General features: G+C 36.8%; 1 protein-coding gene across 3 annotated transcripts in view; it reads right to left on the minus strand.

Moving 5' to 3' along the window:
* The window catches only part of ATF7IP (activating transcription factor 7 interacting protein), a 105654-nt gene that overhangs the window by 18572 nt on the left and 66044 nt on the right, over positions 1–21038 (minus strand). For all 3 annotated transcript variants that reach the window (XM_074166552.1, XM_074166560.1, XM_074166542.1), the window contains exons 4-10: positions 20161–20306; positions 18888–19025; positions 16953–17018; positions 16181–16254; positions 15586–15674; positions 13590–14228; positions 11933–12000 (exon numbers count right to left, since the gene is read on the minus strand). In XM_074166552.1, coding sequence (XP_074022653.1) covers positions 11933–12000; positions 13590–14228; positions 15586–15674; positions 16181–16254; positions 16953–17018; positions 18888–19025; positions 20161–20306 — 1220 coding nt within the window. The remainder of the gene's footprint in view (positions 1–11932; positions 12001–13589; positions 14229–15585; positions 15675–16180; positions 16255–16952; positions 17019–18887; positions 19026–20160; positions 20307–21038) is intronic.

Below are 21038 nucleotides of genomic sequence, written 5' to 3' on the forward strand. Positions count from 1 at the left end.
ACAGAAGGATGGTGTGAGTGCAGTGTAATGCTCTCCGCTATTCCCAGTGTTGTGTGTTTTTCCTGAAACAGCCAGGCAAGGAGAAGGCACTTCCCATTTACAGTCTTGATCTGTTTTGAAAAATGCGCTCTTCAAAGAAAATCTTTTCAAATTGCAGGTCTTCTGCCCAACTGCTTCAGTTTGCAAAGTCACGCTCACTCCTACTTATCAGTATGTAACTATCCCCGGGCTCTGTTTGCATGCCAAAAGTCCCAGGAAAGCATATAACTTGGCAAGTATGAACGAGAAGTATTTTGATGCCAAGCACATAACTTGTGAAAGTAGCAAGTGGAAGGAAGATCCCAGAACAGAGGCAAAACCAAGAGTAAATCCTCATCCCTTTCAAATATCTGAGTGAAACCTGTAAGTCCTGAAACAGAGGCTAAGTCATAACCTCCTCCAAATAGCACTTCATCAGTTAAGCGTAAACTGCTTTATAATGAATATGGAAGATAAAATAATGAAAAGCACATATAAAATGAACGCAACAATTCAGACTTGTGCATTTTTCTCACTTAAATTAATATTAGAAATTTGTATTTCTACGTGCTCTACTAGCTGCAAAAAATTTGCTGAAAAGTGATCTAGAGTACCGATTCTTCCGTAAAAGGAAAAAAAAAAAATTATCTGAAAATGAGTATTTTTTTTTCCATGAAACCTACTAGTAGTAGTTTTTGTTTTAATTTCTTACATGAGATAACTGCTCATATTACAGTAATTACACTTCAACTCAGGGTTTTCTGCAAAAGATGAGTAAAAATGATCTATACTCAAAATTTCATGCATTTTCCACTGCATATACTATGACAACATAATGCTTTCTTCCAATCCAAGCACAAAAGTCTCTTTAACAAATAAAGAAAGTACTGAGAAACAGAGATACTGATATACTTATGGGGAGAAGTGCCAGGAAAAAGCAGCAATCATAGTTTTCCTTGAGGAAGAAAATAATTGTACAGTCACTTTCTAGAACTAATGCCATATAGATATTATAGTAATTTTTTAAAAAAAAGTAATAGAAAAAGAGCTCCTAGAAGTAATAAAAATCCTGAAACACGTTAAAAATGTATAAACACAGTGAACAAGGTCACCTGAATCTGAAGTCACAATTAAGATTTGCAATAAAACCAATGTAAATGCTTTATAATTAAGAACTTTCTTCCTTCTTTTGGAACACTGTTCATTATATCCCATATGTCATTGACTGCAATACCTAATGATTAACCTACACATTAGTCAATAGTAAATTAATGGAAGGAAATTAAAAAGGAACCAGCCTTGCAATAAAATGAAGGGCTGCCTCTGGTGTTGAAGTGATTCTGAAGCATCTGCCTATGGAAAAGCAGGGACACTGAACGAGGCTGCTATCTTTTTTAATGTTCTTCCACATGCTGAGACCATTTAACACTGTTGTAAAATACACTGTAGCGGGAGAAAGAATATCACCTTAGCTTTGCTATCCAGCAACTTTTTCATGTCAGCACTGCTGCAAACCAGGTTGATTCATCATTTGCAACTTTAGAAAAAAAAAAAAAGAGAAAGAAAAGAAGGGGCGTGCGTGTGTGTGTGTAGAAAAAAGCTATTCCAATTCCATGATGAAAACAAATACAAGGAAGGAGACTCAATTTAAAGGCCAAAGCACGTATGGTAGACACGATGTTGAGAAAATCTCCCACCATAACCACAACTGTGAAATTTAATAAAGAAAGTAGTCAGAACATCACAGCGTGTATGTCAATGGCAAACTACTGAAGAAAACTGGGAAAGAAATCTCTAAATCTCAAACTGAAAAGCAAACATTACCTCATACATCGTTTTGTATTACAGCACACATACACACCCCAACATGCACATTACTGTACCACATGAAAAATCAAGTAGTAAACGTTGGTATTTTGAAGAAAGTTCTGAATATGCACTTCTCTATTCACATATGATATATACGATTTAGAAAAGGTTTTGGTATTATATAACGCCATGGTTCAGTTCATCACATAGAGATAACAGCTCTATTCATTGTAATGCCACCTGCTTTTCATAAAGGAACATTTCAGTATGCAGAAGTGAAAAATGAGGGGAAAAAATTGCAACAAAAAATACAGTGCAAAATAAAAATTAATTCCAGGGTAGTAAAGATCAAAATTCTGAAGATTACGTGTGGCACACTGACACAGTGCAGACAATTTTTTTTATTAACTGTTTCTACAGTAACAAAACAGAAAAAAATCTGGGGGTTGTAAGACAGACAATCCATGAAGCATCCCACCACCACAATCATACATGACGCACCAGGGCGTTATATAATAGCAAAATCAGCCTTACATTCTGGGGAGCAACGTTAAAGGTATGTTCTGGGAACGCGGAATGTGTATGGGGAGGGTGGTGATATTGTGTTTGTACGCATCATTATAAGGCCCACAATACGTTTTTAGTCATCCATATACAAAAATACAGATTTCAAACACAAATCTATGCAGCTGTGGAAATTATTTTTTAATACATTTGTAAAGCACATTTCAGTCACTAACTGCTTCAATGTCAAGACTTACTACTCCTTAACTGCTACTTTTTCCAATGAAGTAACTCCCACAAAACTGAAGTAATTATTCCAGCCTTGCAAAGCTGTCATGAAAACTTATTTGACCAGATATTTGTCATCTCTTCCCAAGATAAAAATGTGAGTGATAATGCAATAAAGTCAGCATTTTACTGAGATCACAGTTTGCACAAACAAAATTTCAGAGGGCTGCAATACATGTTTTGATAGTGTGTGGCTGCATACCTGTGTAATACTCAAACACTATTAACAGTCATTTTACATACTGCATTTACAAGATTGCTGCATTCCCCTTATTCTTAGTCAGTACTGTGCAACACTTCCTAAAGAACAGGAATAATGCAAGCATGGAAAAATTAATAACCAGTCTTAGAAACCCCTACGTATTATATACACTCTCATTTCTCTAGTGCAAAGAGATGTTGGTTCTGCTTCCCCTATTAATATGAATCATAAATCAAGAAGGCTCTCTAAGAGACTGCCAGAAATGCTGGTTTTAGGCCTTAGCAATCATCATTCCAACTAAAAGCCATAAAAAAAACCCTGACACAATGCTTAAAGTATTTCTCTACTGCTTTGATTTTGTTTTTCCTTAATCAAACAGTTAAAAGGGTATATAATAAACACATACATGCACACATGCGCGCACACACGTCCCTTTACCGGTTCTTACTCTTTTAAGGTGAAACATCTACCTTGTCTCCCCAAAGCCCACTCAGAGTTTCCCAGCAATATTCTGTGGGATGGCCATCCTGGATGATGGAAGATCATCTTATTAACCAGTAAATATATTTTATTTATAGTACTTTTCATATTAGCTTAATGCAGCTTTTAAAAGCTATTATCCATGCCTGGTGTAATGATACAATCAGTTAATTGTTTTAATATTCCTCTCAATTTTTTGGCCTAAAATGACAAATTGGAGCCTACAAAACAGAAGTATATTTACTTATTGAAAGCTGCTCTCAGTAACTAAGGGTGGTGTAGGTAACGTAGATATAGTCTCAGGGAATAACAAACCACTTCAAAAAAATCAATTAAAAAAAACCACTATCTGAAAAATTCCCACCAGGACGTCATGTAGCTGAATTGAGTGGCTGCTTTAAGGAACAAAATTTAAGTGAATCCATTCTTCTATGACTTTCAAATTGTCCTCCTGCTAACATCTTTGTAATTTACTTTTCTAATTAGTCTCAGGTAAAGGTTCCACCTCACAGAAGAGAGCTAGTTGCATTTTAAACAGCACAAACATAACCCCCGGGTCAGAGACAAAAATCAAATATCCTGTTTTACATATATAATTATGCATGTTTATTTTCAGCGACAAAACCATGAAATGCAAGGAAACATATTCATCAATAACGCTTCAACAATATAGAATTAAGAGCTGCTTGTAAATTGTACGCTGACATATCCACTTTGTTCACACTGTTTCCCAACAGACATTAACAAAGTTTGCTACACATTGCAAAGTAGAGGGATAGGAGTTATAAGTGTACTTTATTAACATTTTACCAGGTGAATTTCCAACAGTCAGCAAAATAGCTTAAGTTAAACCGTAGTTCAACCAAACAAATCAAGGTGCGTCAGAAACAATGGGAAAGGGATGACACTGGTGGATTGTTTTTGTTGTTGTTGTTGTTGTTGTTTTTTTTAAAAAAACCCAGTATTATCTGAAAAGGCGAAATGCACAGATGAAATTCAGACTGAAAAAAAGATTTACTCCATAAGAGGATAAGGTGCACCTGCAGTGGGGAACAGGGAAGAAAAGACTATTCGCCTGACCTGGTGTTTTAATAAACATAACATAATCATTCTTGAACAGCTTTACACCAGCTATTTTTAACACATCCAACCCCATTCAAATTTTTTCAATGTTATTTTATGTCACAACATAATAAAAGCTGCTTTCATAGACTCCCCTCAGTATAGCATGGCTATATTTATATATTATATATATTATATGTAAATCCTGTATCTATAACTGGGATTCATAATAAAATACTTAAAAACCATTCTAAAGATTTTTTATATAATTAAAAATGCCTTTGCCTCTGTAACAATAATATTTACGCAATACATTAAAAGTGCTTGTCATGTCTTCAGAAATGTAATTCTAGGGCCTGAGGCACTGGATCAGCCGTTGGTAAAATGACTGGGACTGAATAAGAACCCTTAAATTTCTGTGTATCCAGGAAAAAATGGAAGTTGAGAGACTAACACAAACATAGTAAGATGCCCCCTCCCACATCCCTGTGGCCATTCCTTCTGGAGCAAGAAGCAGAGGAAGGCTGAAAAAGGAGCAGCAGTCATACAGCAAAATCATGTGCCCAAGCTGCTTACTGAAAAGTTTGACTATGCTGACCTATACAGTATGCAACTATTGATAAGCTGTATAACTCAAAATAACAAAAAAGAGATGTACCAGACTAAAACCACAACAAAGCCAAGAACACATTCGATTTCAAAGCATCCTTCCAATGCCTTAAAGTATTTGACATAGTGCACAATAGAGCTCTTCGGGGGGCGCAGAGAAAGTGCATATAATTAAGAAAATTTACCTTCTAGATCTCCCATGGTGTAGATCACAGTACCTTACAGTGGGGATTAATTACTTAAATAGCAATAAAAGAATAAAAAATTTAATGTATTGTAAGATACTGTGCCAACTTAATAAAAATAAAAAGTAATTACGGTACTCCTGGAAGTAACAGCACAGACTTCCAAACTTACCAGGAAAAAGCACAGAAAACTTAAGTTCCAGATTCACAGCACCAGCACCAAAGCTTCATTATGAAAATAAGATGCAAAACTAAATACATAGATGTATTATATAAGGTTCCAGTCATTCCCCACTGTTTTCAGAGTTATCTCCATCAAGGGATATGGAATTTATCAAAGAAAGGGCAGCCATTATTAAAAAAATTAGTTTAGTTGACTTGGTTACAACTAAGTGCTGGGTTTTGTTCAAATGAAATGAAATGATCTTATTTTAGGAAAAGACCTAATTTGAAAATTCAAGAGCAAAAGATCATAAATTCCTTTCAAAGTATATTTGTTATATTCAGATTTTTAAAGTGAATTTTAAATGAATTAAAATAACAATTCTGTATTAAGTTTACAGGTAAAGTCTAAATTTAAGTTTAGACATACAAACTGTACTTAACCTGTTGGTTCACCAACATGCTTTACCTATAATGGAAACATAATGGAAAGGGGAAAAAAACCCAAACAACTCAGTTATCCTGCTGTTTGAGGTTCTCTGCTGATACTGCCATTAAGGAGTCCAATTCATGTCCGTTTTGACAGAATTCATGATGTTCACACAGCATAACCTGTACTGCAATGAATAGGACTGACTTGAAATTTTATCTCACAGCTTAAAACAAAAAAGAAAAAGACCCTCTGCTGCCCCTATTACTGTACACAGAGCCAAGGTTCACTTTACAAAAGCAGCAAAACACCCATTCTGTTTGTCTATTTTAGCTTTTCTAGAAAGGAAACACAGGTAGGAAAGATTCATTTAACACTTTGGATGGAAGGGGGAACAGGAGAAACATTTTTCAAGTTCTAGAAGGTTAGAAATATATTCTATTAGTTAGAATTAATTCAAATATTAGCAGAAAACTTAGTGAACACTGACTCCACCTACTGTGAAGCAATAATACTTCCAGCCCAAACCAGGAATGCTTTTTCTCCCATACAAAAATAAAAAAGCTAGTAATACTGCAGTCAGTAGCTTTGAAGTATCAGGTTCAAACTGAAGGTCGTAAAAGGACATTGTATAGTTTGGTGCCAACACAATTAGAATTTAACAAATGAGAAGCCAAAAATACCCAATTCTGAGCCAACAGAATGGAAGTCAAGTTAGAAGCCAAATGATAATTAAAAAGAATCAGACACATGCCCAGATTGGCTGAAAGAGTCCCTTTTTCAACTTAAATCACCAACTAGATTTATGTCAAGGAATGAAACAATCAGCAATACGCTGTTACAGCGAGTTACCTAAATGCAGTTAGGACCAGAGCAGGGCATGTGGTCAGTATGACCACAGTATGCAGCACAAGGGAACAAAAAAGAATCATCTCCTGGCAACATACTTTTCTTGTTTCTGCAGGATAAATGTTCAATGCCAGTATGCTCGAATAAACAGATACCCGAGACAAAGTCAGGAATATTTTTTTTAGGGGGTAAAACACAATACATACCCATCTTGGTTAAAGTTTAGAGTAAATCTCTTCAAAGAAGAAATTAGATTTGCCAGTCTCGCTGAATGAATTCTATGAATCCCTACAATTTGGAAATCTATGTTACTCTAAATTATCCTAGAATAAATTACTGCACAGTTCTATATTTTGAGAACTGTTTGCCCTTTGTTTTCTCAATTTTTCTTCTTTCTAGCCATCAGAAAGGACTACTTTCTCTACCATTTCCATCTGATTTAATTTTGTCAAGCTTTGAGTAAAGTCTGGGATCCATGATTTCCTTCCTCTAGTCACTGATGTCATAAATTAATGCTGCAACTAAGGAAGTGTAGGATTGTGCAGAAGTAATTTTTATATTAACAATTACATCTGATCAACTATAGCTCAATCATTATAACAGCAGCAAATAAAAGTGACTGTAAACACAATATGCAAGATGAATATAGCACTTTCAAAACCTTTTAGTCTTTAACATGGTCCATGAGAAAAATGGAACACACTGTGCTGGTCTTACACTTTGGAAATGTGATGCTGTTAAGTACGAATAACCTACCCAAGGCCACAAAGGCAAACATTATCAGCCAAGATAAAAACTCCAAAGTTCAGGCATCAAGTCCGCTGTTCAGACTATGACAAAGCAATTAATCTCATTCAATATTTGAGTCTTTCCCAGCAAGGAAGTTCTCCATAGAATGAAGAGTTTATCATTGTCAATTTGTCATTTCAGCAGGGATTTTTCTATATTTTGCCCACTGCTGAGCAACACAGACACTTCCAGTGAAGTCCTTAGTGTGTGATGAACTGTGTTTGTGGGGGTGTGTGTGCACACACATATACACACGCATTTCAAAGGGATGAAACCATTCTTGTTTCATTCAGTTAATATAATAGAAAACAGTTTTAAATGCTACACTGTTTCTTCTTCCAAAGCGGACCTACCATAATTTGTGATCTGATGACCAGTTTTCCATTTTTATTTACAGGAAGATTTCTCTATTTGTCAGAATCTCTGATGAAAATCATGGCACAGAATAGCAGAGATAAACCATGAGTTAGATTCTCAAGTGTGATTCATTAAAAATTAACTACCACTAGCCCTCCTCGTTTGTAATTTTTCTTCATTAAACAGCCTTTTAAACTACAATTTCATTTCTCTGACAAAATTCACATCTGCTATCCTGAGAATTTCTACCCTGGAAAAATCTCCTATGCAAAATGTAATGATAGGATCAGTTTACTGTAGTGAACTAATCTAAAGAAGTTAAAACCACAAATAGTATTTGGATAGGGTTTGGTGGGGAAGAACAGGATGTGCTTCTTGTGAATTATACTGTATTGACAAAGACTATAGTGCAAAGACAATGTGAAATGTAATGGAAGAGGTAGGTGGGAGGAAATACAAAAAATCCTCTCACAAGATAAGCACAGAGTCAACACTTCAACTCTAATTACTTGCCTTTTAAGCAATAAACCTTTCTCAGCTCTTTTGAGAACGCTTTCCCTATTTCATGCACAACTGAAGAGATCCTAATTTTAGTATCATTTGTATCAAATAGTGCCTTTGGAGAACAGAATGACTGAAATCCTAGCCAGAAATATTAAATTGGAAAAGGAAAGACCTGCAATACAGGACTCACAGAGAAAAATCAACTGTGCAGCTCACAGTGAAAATAAACTCTGAAGAATGTTGCGGGTTTTTTTTTAGAAAAGAAAAAAAAAAGGCAAAATCCTCTGGTAGGTCTGATAACAATTTGAACAGAGAGTGACAGTGTGGTCAAGCAATTCCAGGTGTTTTCATGCATATGTATATATTTGTAGTGGATCTGTGTCTATTTCATTGAGCTTCTACTTTCTCCATGCTCTTCAGTAATCAAATATTTGACTTGTAAGATGCTACATTAGTGCCAGCAGGCACAAAATGGTATAATAAATACACTCTTCACAAAATGTAAAAGCCATGCACTTAGTGAAGAAAGGATAGCTCTTCAGCTAAGTGGAAATCAGTATCTCCCTTTCATTTTTTTAAAATAGCTCTGCTAGCCACTTAAAGAGTCCCAGCTGCCACAGAAAGTCATACAAACTCCAAGCCCTGCTCTGTTTAAGTTTCTGTTCCATAGCTCACTTCAGGAGTGCGAACAGGATACTTCTTGCTGAACTAGACCGTAAGAAATTTCGTTAGTAGACCAAGTGAAAAAACAAATTTGATTATTTTTCCATTTTAGCAATTCATTTGAAATCAGTTCCATTACAGAAGCATCAAGTCATTGGTTCTTGTTTTATCACACGCTTTATAAAGACAGGTTCATTACAACAGCCTTGAAGGGGACCGGCAGTTAGGTTCCCACTAGCCACTTTCTTGGGGAGAAACACCTTGGAAGAACTGTGGTTCAACAAGACAGGGCTTTTGGATTTCAGAGCTGGGTGTCCCTCAGGGACTAAAGTCACAGAATTGGTGTCAGGTGGCACCACAGATTTCTTAGGGAATAAAATTTTGCTTTGTTCTAGAACAACATGGTTTATAGAAGAGGTGGAGGCACCAGATAGCGATTCTTTTATCACTTCGTTTGGGATCTTGCTATATAGGTAATTGGGGGAGTTATTTTCCATTATATCTGACCAAGCCCTGTAGCGAACTTCCGCAGCTCCCCAGTAGTGTCTAATAGCAGACTCGGAGCGATGGCCTGTCACTGCCATTATTTCTCTAGGCCCCAGTCCTGCTTCACACAGTAGCTGGATGGTGGTAGTTCGGAGAGAATGATTGGTATATCGCTGAGAGAGCCTGGCTGCCACACTTATCCTGGGCATCATGGTACCTAAGTAGTTCACACCCATCGGTTCTCTTTTGTACCAGACAGGCTGCTCTTGCATTTGCTCTGACGTTAGCTTTAAAGGATGCAGGTAAAAGGCAGGGGGCTCTGGAGGCAACTTAGACAAATAAAGCTCCAAGGAAAAAACAGGACAGTTTGGGTCCCCTGGCATATCATACATTTTACCCATTTTATGAGGATCTTCTCCATTTTTTCCTTTGCCAGGATACCTAAACATAGCATATCGACGCCCGTTCTTGTCCTTCTCAACAACAAAAGCATCTGGAGCCAGATCTCTTAAAATTTCCCTCCCTCGTTTGGCAAAATGCAACTGCAAATCAAACCACACCTTGTTGACAAGTGCCAGTGGACTGTGCAATCCCAGCACACCGGATTGTTTAATCTTACGCAAGTCCTCAGCAGCTATAGGAGGATGGTGGTGAGTCTCATCCTTCCCCTGCATGCGCAGCATCTTCAGCACGCTCACAAATACCATGTTTGCACTAGCAAACTCTTTGTCCTTCATTAAGCAAATCTGACGATTATAAGGTGGCATTTTGAGATGCCGGTTTAAGCCAGCACGCATTGACTTGTAGCTTGCCACACTGTAGGTATTTCCATCATGATTCCTTACTGTGTAATAAAACTCTCTTAAGATATCATTGAGTTCACTTACTGGGACCAATTCAAAGCTAGGATCCTTGCCATTTTTGGCCAGCCATTGTTTTAATAGGTTAGCTGCCCAGCCAGTCTGCTTGTGGGTGTTTTTGATGCTCTTAGCATCCTCTTCCTCTTCCTCCAAGCCAAAGAGGACATCCTCGGGGAAGTTAAAATTCGTCTGTGCTGCTTCTACCGCTTCTTTATTTTCTGATGAAGTCTCTTCCTGTTTCAACTGCTTTTCGAAACAATTGATCAAAGTTGTACCATCAAATATGCCACAGGTATACGGCACACAGCGAACTACTTTTTGTTCTGAGAGCTGTGAAGTGCGGAGTAATACATAATATTTTGGATTTTACATAACAAAAAGCAGGTGGCATTAACTGGATTTTTCAAATGATATGGCATGTCAATTCCATACCTCACTAGCCAATTAAAATGCATCAGGCCCTTCTTTATTAACCATGGCATTACACATGCTTTAACTGATTTGACTGGAAGCAAACCTAGGAACATACACTATAACAGAAGACTGAAAACCGGAAAGCATCACGTGTCTTTTATTTCCCTCCTGCTCACCTTCCATTGCTAAATACCACTATCACACACAAACTGTTTTTCCTAAAAATCTTTTCCGGGTTTCAGGCTCTACCAAAGAAGAAAAATTCCAAAATATGCAGCTTATACTGAAAATTAAGTCTTAAAGCCGTCTGTCTGTCATCCATTCTGGTACTGAATTTCCTATGTATCAAGTATGGACAAATGTTTTAATAGCTATAATCCACAGGTATCTTTGAAAAATGAAGTTCCAAACAACCATTCTTTACAAAATGCCTTAGTAAAAACGTTGAGTGAGGCAGTTTATACTCTTATAATACTGGTTATCTTTGCCAGACTATTTCTGTGAAAGGTGAAAACCAGAATCTTGTCCACTATATTTTCTTCTTGCTTTGAAATACAATTCATATTTAACTGTACCTTGAAACACTATTAAGCGAGGGAATTTTGGCTAGAAGAAATGAATTTTATACCCCTTAATAAAACAACTTCCAGTTAACAACAATGTAACTACGAGGTGCTTTGCAAAAGTAAAATTAATTATGAATAATTTTACTTAGCTTAATGTCAACCTTTAAATTTCAAAGCAAGTTCAACAAATCTTAGACAATCCAGAAGTACTGCAAGTTGTCCTTTACCATGAAGTAGTTATTTCTGAAGAAAGTTTCTTTTCCTTTTGTTTTTTTTTTCTATGACATATGGCAATGAAGTATTAACTTCTGGATTAGTGCAGAAATGAGAAAGCTGCAGTAATTTACAAAATATTCGTAGCGTTAAGTTCAAGCCCCTCAGACAAAAACTGGGCAGGGTTTTCTTTTGTATGTTAGCTCTGTTGTATCAGACAAGTTTTTAGTGTGCTCCTGAATTACTAACTCATCTACTTACATAAACCCCATCAGATAACTTCTGAAAAGATTATCAGAAGCTCATGCTCCAAGTAATACTCTGGATCAGAAGAAGAAGAAAAATACAAATGGACAGAAACTAGAAAGGATGGCACAAGAAAGAAACTAAAATTGTTTCATTATGAGCAATAAAGGTAAAGAACTTTTCTCCTGTGGATTGTAACTTTAGAATTTTATAGAGAAACATAATCAACAACCTACCTGTGTTGTTCCCTCAGCAGTTCGCTTGTTTGCCGAAGTATCTGTTGGTGGCCTGCTTGTCTGGTTTTCTGAGGGGTCAAGAAATTGTTCATTTGCAGTATCTAATCAGTATTAAATACTGCTACCCACTATATAAATTTGGAGGCAATATTCAAAATTGTTTGATACTAAACATTCAGTACATGGCATGCTTAACATTTTTCAGCCCTAATTTTCAATTTTAAGTGGTCAAGCTTGTTCACTACCATTTGTCAGAGGGAACTGAAGATACAGAAAAGCAAAATGACACTTTCCAGCAGTACATGTTCCCTTCCTTAAAAGTCTGACAGTTTATTCAAAATATTTTATGAAAAATTCCCTTGCTTATCTGGGGACAAAACATAACTCCAACCTCTCCTCCCTCTGTATGTAAACTGACAAGATATTAAACTGAAAAAAGTTACCATTTTCAACATTTTTGTACAAGAACTTGACTGAATAAAGGATGGTTAAACAGACTGCAAAATACATAACTGAGACGATTTGTGCAGGGAGACTGAGTATCTTTATTAGCTCAGCCAAATATGTATCTACACTAGCAACTTAAGCAGAAGTTGCTTGAGTATTTGATGTAAAAATTTAAATTAAAGTTTTCCCTACTCATTCCTTTTCATTTTAACCAGAGCTTATCAGCAACAGCGTTGGCCCAAAGCAGTGCTTCAATTCTGGTGAGAAAACTACTTGGGTATACACTAAGGCTATATGAACTGCACAAAATGAGACATTTTTGGACACGTAGGCCCTTCCTTTGGTCACTGTGCCTGATCTGTCGCAAACCTTTTTATGTTGTATTAAATCCCTATATTAGCTTTAGAGCCAAAAACCAATGCACAAAGCATATAACTGTCCAAATCCATGGAAGATATATTTTAACACAGGCAACTTAGAGATGGGAAACTGAAATAAAACTAGTTGTGATGTCAAGCCCTGCTTGAGTTCATTTTAACAATATATTGTGCCAATTAGAAACTTGCTATAATTCCAACTCACTTTGAAATCTTGAGGACCTCTTAGAAAAGCTTTCAAGGTATGTAAAATCAGAAGCACAGAGAATGATGACATCATGGCCAAAGATGGAAATTATTTTAAAATGATCTAGATACCATATTTGAACATTCATTGTGTTCACAGACTTTGTATTAAATACAATAAATCTACTTCTTTGGAACTAGTTTAGTATCCAGTTGTGGTTTTTCCCCCATTTTGTTCAAGTGTTGTGAAAATTAAGTTAATGATTACACTTTCCTTTAATGATGCCTTTGCTTAGAAAGGCAGCCAGATTACTTTGAGAGGCTGTATTAAAAATAAAATATTAAGTTGTTCGTGGTACAATAGGAGTTTCTTATTTCATGCTAGGAATGATATTAATCAAGTTCTAAATAAAACAAAGTGTACAGAGCCACACTGCTGACTCCTAAGGAGAGATGGTTTTCCAGAATGGCTGAAACACATCTATGATGAAGATGATTTTCATCTTGACAATTTCAACAGAAAGGCAACCCAGAAAAAAAATCTCAATAAAATACACTAACAAACAAATTTGCACTGGAGTGGAGTTTTGTGTTTCCCTTTGACAACTATTTTCCTTTCCCGGAGTCAACATTCAAGCATAACTTACCAACTCTGGGTGCTGTAATGGTGGGTGGTTCAATGGGAGCTGTAGTACTAAATGCAGAGAGGGGAATCTTCATCTGTAGGGGAGCTCGACTGCTGGTAGCATTATAAAGTCCTGAAGTACCCACTGCTGGCAAAGAAGTCCTTGTGGCCTGGGCAACAGGATGTGCAGCAGAAACAGCCTGTACTGCCAATGTTGTGCCTATTGACCCAGCACTGGCTGGAGAGTTCCTTTGAATACCAGGACTGGGCACAGACGGGCTGTTATTTGGTTTAGTTGGGTTAGTTGATGCCAAAGACACTGTAGGCTTGGTAAGGCTACCAACTGTAGACGAGCTTTGTACAGATATAAATTCAACGTTGCCTGACTGCTGGTTAGTTACCAAAGTCCCAGTGTGACCTTGCAGGAGCTGAGGCTGGGATGACACTGCAACAGGTACGTGCAAGATTACGGGCAAAGACTGTAATGATACAGACACTGACTGAGTGCTGCCACTGGGCACTTGGTTAGTGCCCACAACCGTAGCTGTGTTAGCTGCGGGAATAACTGTTGTTGTCAAAGAGCTGGTGGAAGTCACTGGAGTCTGAGGCTTAGGATGTCCACTGACAACTGCTGGAGGAGCAGCAAGACTGGAAGCTGGCACTAAACAACAACAACAACAAAAAAAACCAAAACAAAAAGAAGTTAAGCATTTGAACCAAGTGAGAAGTTTCACTCAACACAACAAATGGAAACAATTCACAATGAGGGTGGTGAGTCACTGGAATAGGTTGTCCAAAGAAGCTGTAAATGCCCTATCATTTTAAGTGTTCAAAGTCAGGCTAGAGAGGGCTTTAAGCAATCTGATCTAGTGAAAGATGGCCTGGCCCGCAGCAGGAGGTCTGGACTAGAAGATCTTTAAAGGTCCCTTCCTGCCCAAACCATTCTATGATTCTATGAAAAATGTGGTATATGATTAATTTTTTTTCAAAGGAAGGCCATAGATACTCTTTTTCTGTTCTACACTCTGATATTCAATGACCTAGTTAAAGATACAGTCAACACTGCATTTCTGCTTGAAAGAACTATATATAAATGGCAAAAAATTAGGATATACAAGGAACTATGACACACACAGGTTTGAAGAAAGATCCAAGATTTAACTGTTCAAAACGCATGAAATACAGCATTTTAAACACTCATTACAGAAATGGTAGAAAAACTGGTCCTTCAGAAAACACAAGAGAAGAAAAAGTCAGTCAGTTATGACTAACTTGGTTTGTATAGGTAGGACCTTGTATCCAGAAGGTTCTACTGAAACCAACGATTAATGTATCAGAGAAGATACTGGCTGTTATGCAACAAAATTTCAGGATTAAATCTAAAGATGAGGAGCACAATATGATACAGAAAGCCAGTATAAGCCTACTATGAGATGATTCTGCAGAAAAAATTCCGTGTTCAATATTAGGTAGACTGTTTTTAAAACCAAAGATAGTAGGACTACAATGAATGTAATTAATGGTGGTTTTGATTCTACACTCCCTATAAAATTCTAATCTAGGAATTCCATTTTTCAACTTGATTCCCTTAAGAATTGGCACTTACGACTTCCTTTAGTTCCCCACTCAACTTCTGTAGCCATTAGGTAGAAGGGAAAATATCAGTACCCCACTATGATCAAGTACAAAAAACGGCCTGCAAGTCATACGTTTCACTTCGTGGCAGCTGAGAGACTGGAAGTTCTGCTGCCATATCCAGCAAGGAGTCTGCTGAGAACATTGCTCTGGTTTCGCCAAATCAACGCATTTTTTCCCTTACCTGGTGCGGGAAACCATGACAGCACACTACACAAATATAGACTGGGAATGTGGTAGGGGAGCTTAAAATAATGACTCTTCACGTCAGAAAAAAAAAGAAGAAGTCATAAACACCAGTTTTGCTCAGTTCAGTTAGTTACTTGTTTAACGGAAAGCAGTAAAACTTTAAGTGTGTTGGTAGTCCGTAGGCAGTTTCTTACCTGCATTCACAGGGGCTTGAAAAGTTGCTGGTGTGCTCTCTCCTACATTCCTCTTTGACTCCAGCATCTGCCTCACTGTGCCAGCATTTCTATGGAATGAAGTTTCAGTTCGCATTTCTCAATGAACAACACTAAGTATAATTACAAACAGTACAATGATGAAAAAACCCTTATTTTACAGCTATTCCTTTAACTAAGATCTTCTAAACCTATTTATTTTCTGCCCCCCATGCAAATTAACTTTGGATATTCCCCTACTGAAAAAAAATAATACAGCATTATTCGTAAATTTTCAAGTGCTTGCACCATGTTTGCCTTTCACCGTGAGAATTTTCCCTTCCTTGAAATTAAACTTTCATTTTTATCCAGTATTTTTTAACAATTGAAACAACACTCATTTCAGTTTACCAAAGAATGGATTCAGTACTGTCCATTTATGACTTCTGTGAAAGAAAATAGAATTTTACAATTGAAGAGCAATGAAGGAAAAGGAAGAGCACCTCAATTAAGAAAAGTACAGGCATTATCTATTAGATTGGATATCTCAAGATTCCTATTGTAAATTTTAACATGATCAGTGATGTGGTTTGCTTACCGATAAGTTGCACTGTTTGTGTTTGCAGTGTCACTTGCTGCTTTCACTGGAGACAGAGGTGCATTTGGTGCATTCTTAAAAAAAAAACAAACAGAGAGAAAAACCATAACAAAACAACTGTAAGGCAGCTTGCAAACTTATGCTTTCATTGTATTTCATATTCATTCATTTCTGTGTTAGATATAAATTTCCTAGAGCCAACACTGCAGGAGAACTTGGCATGTTTTACAACCCCTCAAAATCTCCTTGGTCCTACCTGCCTGCCTCCCTCCCTCTCTTACATCCTCCCTTTTTATAAGTCTCTTGTCTTCAGGTTTTTATAGCAGGAAAATTTCTTCCTCAATGTTAATGGACTTTCAGCTGCCACTTCCTTCATTATAATTAATCCAAAATATTCATTCTAGACACAGAGAAATACAGTTATTTGTATCCATTCCTCTCCTCTCCCTCCTCCACCCCCAAAATCAAAGTACTGGGATTCACACTTACTTACTCTGTACTCTTCATATTGAAGTAAATTAGATTTACTTACATAGTTTAAGGTGCTTTCACACTAACAATGCCTAAAGAACCTTCTGTACAAATCAGAATTGCATAACAGATGTTAAAAGATTATTCTTTCATATCACTGCCTTTACCAAACAAGACAATCCTACTTTGTGAACACCATTGAACAACCAGATCCCACCCTTCTGTGTATAAAATTTCTTTTTTTCCCGACACAAAGTTCAGGCTAATTCAGAAAAACAAGTATAACAAATCTAGTTCTTACTTCCTGTCTTTTCTTCAAGTCCTCCCTGGCTGCTCCAAACCGCTTTGTCAATCTAGCAATTTTAGCCTAAATGGGAAGAAGATGAAAACAAACAAACCCATAAATGTCCTCCCCAAGAACCATCAAAGAAATTATACAAACTAAAAATATACATAATTAAGACATCAAGTCAAAGGCTATTTTCACAGCAGGGGAAATTATTCTTCCTTGAAATACAGAACAACTGTATTACTTCAGAGCAGCAGAAAGACACACACATGCATCACAATCAAGGTATCTTAGTTTCCTTCCCATTCACAATTGCACAAACAGAATCCATCTTGCAGATGTTCATGCAATATTTTGCATGAATGAAAGCAACTAAAAGCATTTGGCTGTTTTAATGCATTATGTACCAACCGCATTGTTAATGCGCCCCTTTTCCTCTTTCGTATTACCTACTCTTAACCCATTTATCTTATTTCGCCCTCTTGCTGATACACTACATACCACACGCACCTTACTGTCAGCTTTCTTTTACCATATTTGATGTTCAGGTGTCAGGTTCATTATCTTCTTAAGCACCATTCTTAAATCTCATTTTTTACATATTGTGTTTCCCTCAATATACTATTTGGTGACCATTCCTTCTCTAATTACCTAAGCATTACAAGATCCTAATTTACCCTGTCTAGGTTGCAGTTCTGATGGCTGACTTATTCTAGAGGCAGTAGCTGGGCCACTTGTTCTAAGCAGATACTTCTTTTATTGCGCACAAAGAAGAGTTAAATTATTTTTATGAACTCCTGAAAATGCTAGGTTAGCACTAGAAGAATGGAAGTTTTAAAAAATCTGCGAGTTTCACATACCATGATTTCCGAACTTCTTACCTAAAAGGAGCTGGTCGATTTAGAAACCTCACCTCAAATCTTTCACATTTTAACAAGCACGTAACAAAGCTACAATTATAATCTGCCTTTAATTACATTCGTATTTCTATTTCTGCTATCTTTTACAATGTAGAGATATTTTGGAGCACCTTGCATAACAAAACCACGTAAGCTTAGATTTTGAGTACACTAACATCAACACGTTCACAGCCTTATATGATGTTACTAATTTGACACTGTAGTTGATGGCTAAAGACACTGATGAATGAGTATACTGGAAGAGTCTTAGCACTTAAGAAAAAGTCAACATAAAATGTCTAAGGCAGCAAGGGGGAAGAGTTAGTAGTAGATTAGTAGTACAAACTCATCTGGCAAACTCCGTACTTTTTTATGTTAAAAGTTAAATGGCCTTATTGTTAAATGGCCGTATTATATGTTATGTTATGACATAAGCTTTTAATTGCCTTGTCACTTCGAAATTCTTTGATTTTTGTGATGTTCCTCATGTCACCCCCATGCACATTATTTCTATAAAGAATGCAAGAAAGCATACTGCATTCAACACTAGCTATTTGTTTCCTTGCTAGAACGTAATTACTTAGTTTCTGGGGAAATAACATGAATAAGTATTATGGGATGTTTCTTTGTTTCAACATTCTACAAAGTCCAATGCCATCGTCCTCTCCTTTCTGCGTTTTTCTGTTTTTAAGCAAATTTCTGGCTTCATAAGAGGCATTAGATATTTTCATACTTTACGTTTATTTGAAGAATGTCTAAATGAAATAGAAGAGTGGAAAAGCAGTTTACTAACAGCTAATGAATCAGTTTGCAGAAGGAAGATTTGCTCAAGGGTTTTTTGATGATTAATCGATTGCTTTCCTCTTTCTGAGTAGGGAATTAGAATTTTACAATTCAAAAGCAACGTGTATTTGCTGCTTGTCCCCCCATCCCTTTGTGGAGTCAAAATGGCTTCCCTACTGACAACTACAGGTGACTTACTACTAAATGTCGAGGAACCTGTTTTTAAATTTGACTCTAGTATGCAGTTCAACACACAAACACTCACCTGTAGTTCAGTAAGCACAGTTTTATGTCTCTTATTACATTCTACTTTCTCTATTCGGGTTTTCAAGTCCGCCAGAGTCTTGTCAAATACAGCACACTGTAAAGCAGTAAGTTTCTCTTCTAACAGTCTCTGGATAACCTGCAAAATTAGAATTATTAAAAAAAAAAGAAAAATAATAATGCAATCCCAGAATTTGAGAGACCATCTATAAAAACATTCTCAACTGTTAACAAGTGTCCTCCTACAAAAAGAACAGCGACAACAGCTGTGCCCTATCAATCAACTAAGTCTATAGTCACCAGTAAGTATGTGGTTGCACATTTAAGAAAAGTTTCTACATCTGTTTTGGCAAATACAAACAGTTCCTCTTGGCCATTAATTCAAGAAATTAATTTCATTGCAGTGGGATAAGTGTATAAAACCTTATTACATATAGAAAGAACCTTAACAAGATATTTTCATTAAGTGCTGTGTTCACACAAATTAATTTTCCCTCTTATTTTTCTGTTCTTGAGAAGGACACTGGCATTCAAAGAACAGAAACTAAAGATATTCAATAAAACTTTATTTCTGAGATGCATCTTCCCCTAGCAGCAATGTCTTGTGTTGCTTTTCTTACAGAAGTTAAAAATGGAAAAAGAGACTGATTTCCCCAAAGTTTACTCGATACACTTATTTTCCTTAGGAAACAAAACCAAACAAGCAACAAATGTGGTTCGGTTTTCCGCATTCTACATTTATTAAGTTACAACACATGCTAGCTAACTAAGGGAAGAAGGGTAGAATTTTTTTTTTTTGTTCAAGACCACAGGTTTCTTTACATGCCAATGGTGCAATCACATTAACAGCTCTATAAAAATCTTCAAAACACTACGCCGATTGCACTCCTGTTTGGAGGTGGACTTTCTTTAAAGGTAGGTACACAATAAAGCACACCACATATAAACCTTTACCACATTGAAACACCTCCTTTGCGAAGATTCTCCATCTATAGTCACACGAGACTTAGGAATTCAAATATTTAACACATTTCAAATATAAGTTTTGGAGTATAGTTTTCAAATTATATTTGGTGCCCTCTTAAAAGTAGGGCTATATAGGATTTTATATGAATTCAGCCACCTTTGTTACTTGAATCACGTCCAATTTTCAAACACAAAAAAGAGGAAGTGTTTGGGGGGGCAGGGAGTATGTGGGAAAGGATGGCTAATTCAAAGATGGTAAGACAAGTGACACGTGTGTTTCCCCTCTTCGCTCTACATTTCCATTCTACCTTTTGTAATTTCTCGTCAACATCCTTCCTGGCTGTAATTTTCACTTGGAGTTCTGCTTCATAATCTTCTGCTATGTACCGACGACGTTTAGAATGAACACTGTCCATGTCCTCAGATTTGGAACGTTTTCTCCTTGACACTTCACCTGGAACAATTAGATACAACTGCTCACATGAGGAACCTTTGAAAAAACAGGTATCTGCAGAATGCTGTGATTACTGCGAAGTTTAATTTCTCCCCAGTTTAAACTTTTTCATCCTAAACCAGTAAGGACGCCTTTGGAAAAACAAGCTGTTTGATGATATCAAAGCAGACCCACAGTCCCTTTGGTCTCTCTACACTGCTGCCCTGTTAGTGAGTTCTGCTTTGTGATTTGCCAAACCACTGACCCAAATGCAAAATGGCTCTAGTACCACCATTCCTTTCTCCAGAACTTGCCTCCAGTTCTTCCTGCTCCTATCAGCACCACCCTATAATCAAACACGGCTTCTGAGGAGCAAAACACACACACCCCCTTCTGAAAAAGGCATCCTCTTCTCAGGATTCCAGCCAAATAAAACTACATCACATTCTGCTTGTGTCAGCGATGAACTTTTTTTCTACCTGCCATGAAGTTTTAATCTGTACCTCCAATTCCTGACTGAAAAAACATTCAAACCCTTTTCTTACTTCTTGGGTAAGAAGTTAAAATCTAACAGAAGAACAGACTCAAAACAGAGTTATATTATAGAAGTCATATTTATCACAGCGATCAAGCACAAAAGAATTAATGAGACCTCATTCACCTCTCCAGCTCCTGTCACCGTTATCCTGTAGAGTTCCACATATAAAACAATAGGCCTAGGTAAATTATCAGGAAGCTACAGAGCATACTATG

This window comes from Numenius arquata, chromosome 2 (genome assembly GCF_964106895.1).
Source record: "Numenius arquata chromosome 2, bNumArq3.hap1.1, whole genome shotgun sequence".
NCBI classification, from domain to species: domain Eukaryota; kingdom Metazoa; phylum Chordata; class Aves; order Charadriiformes; family Scolopacidae; genus Numenius; species Numenius arquata.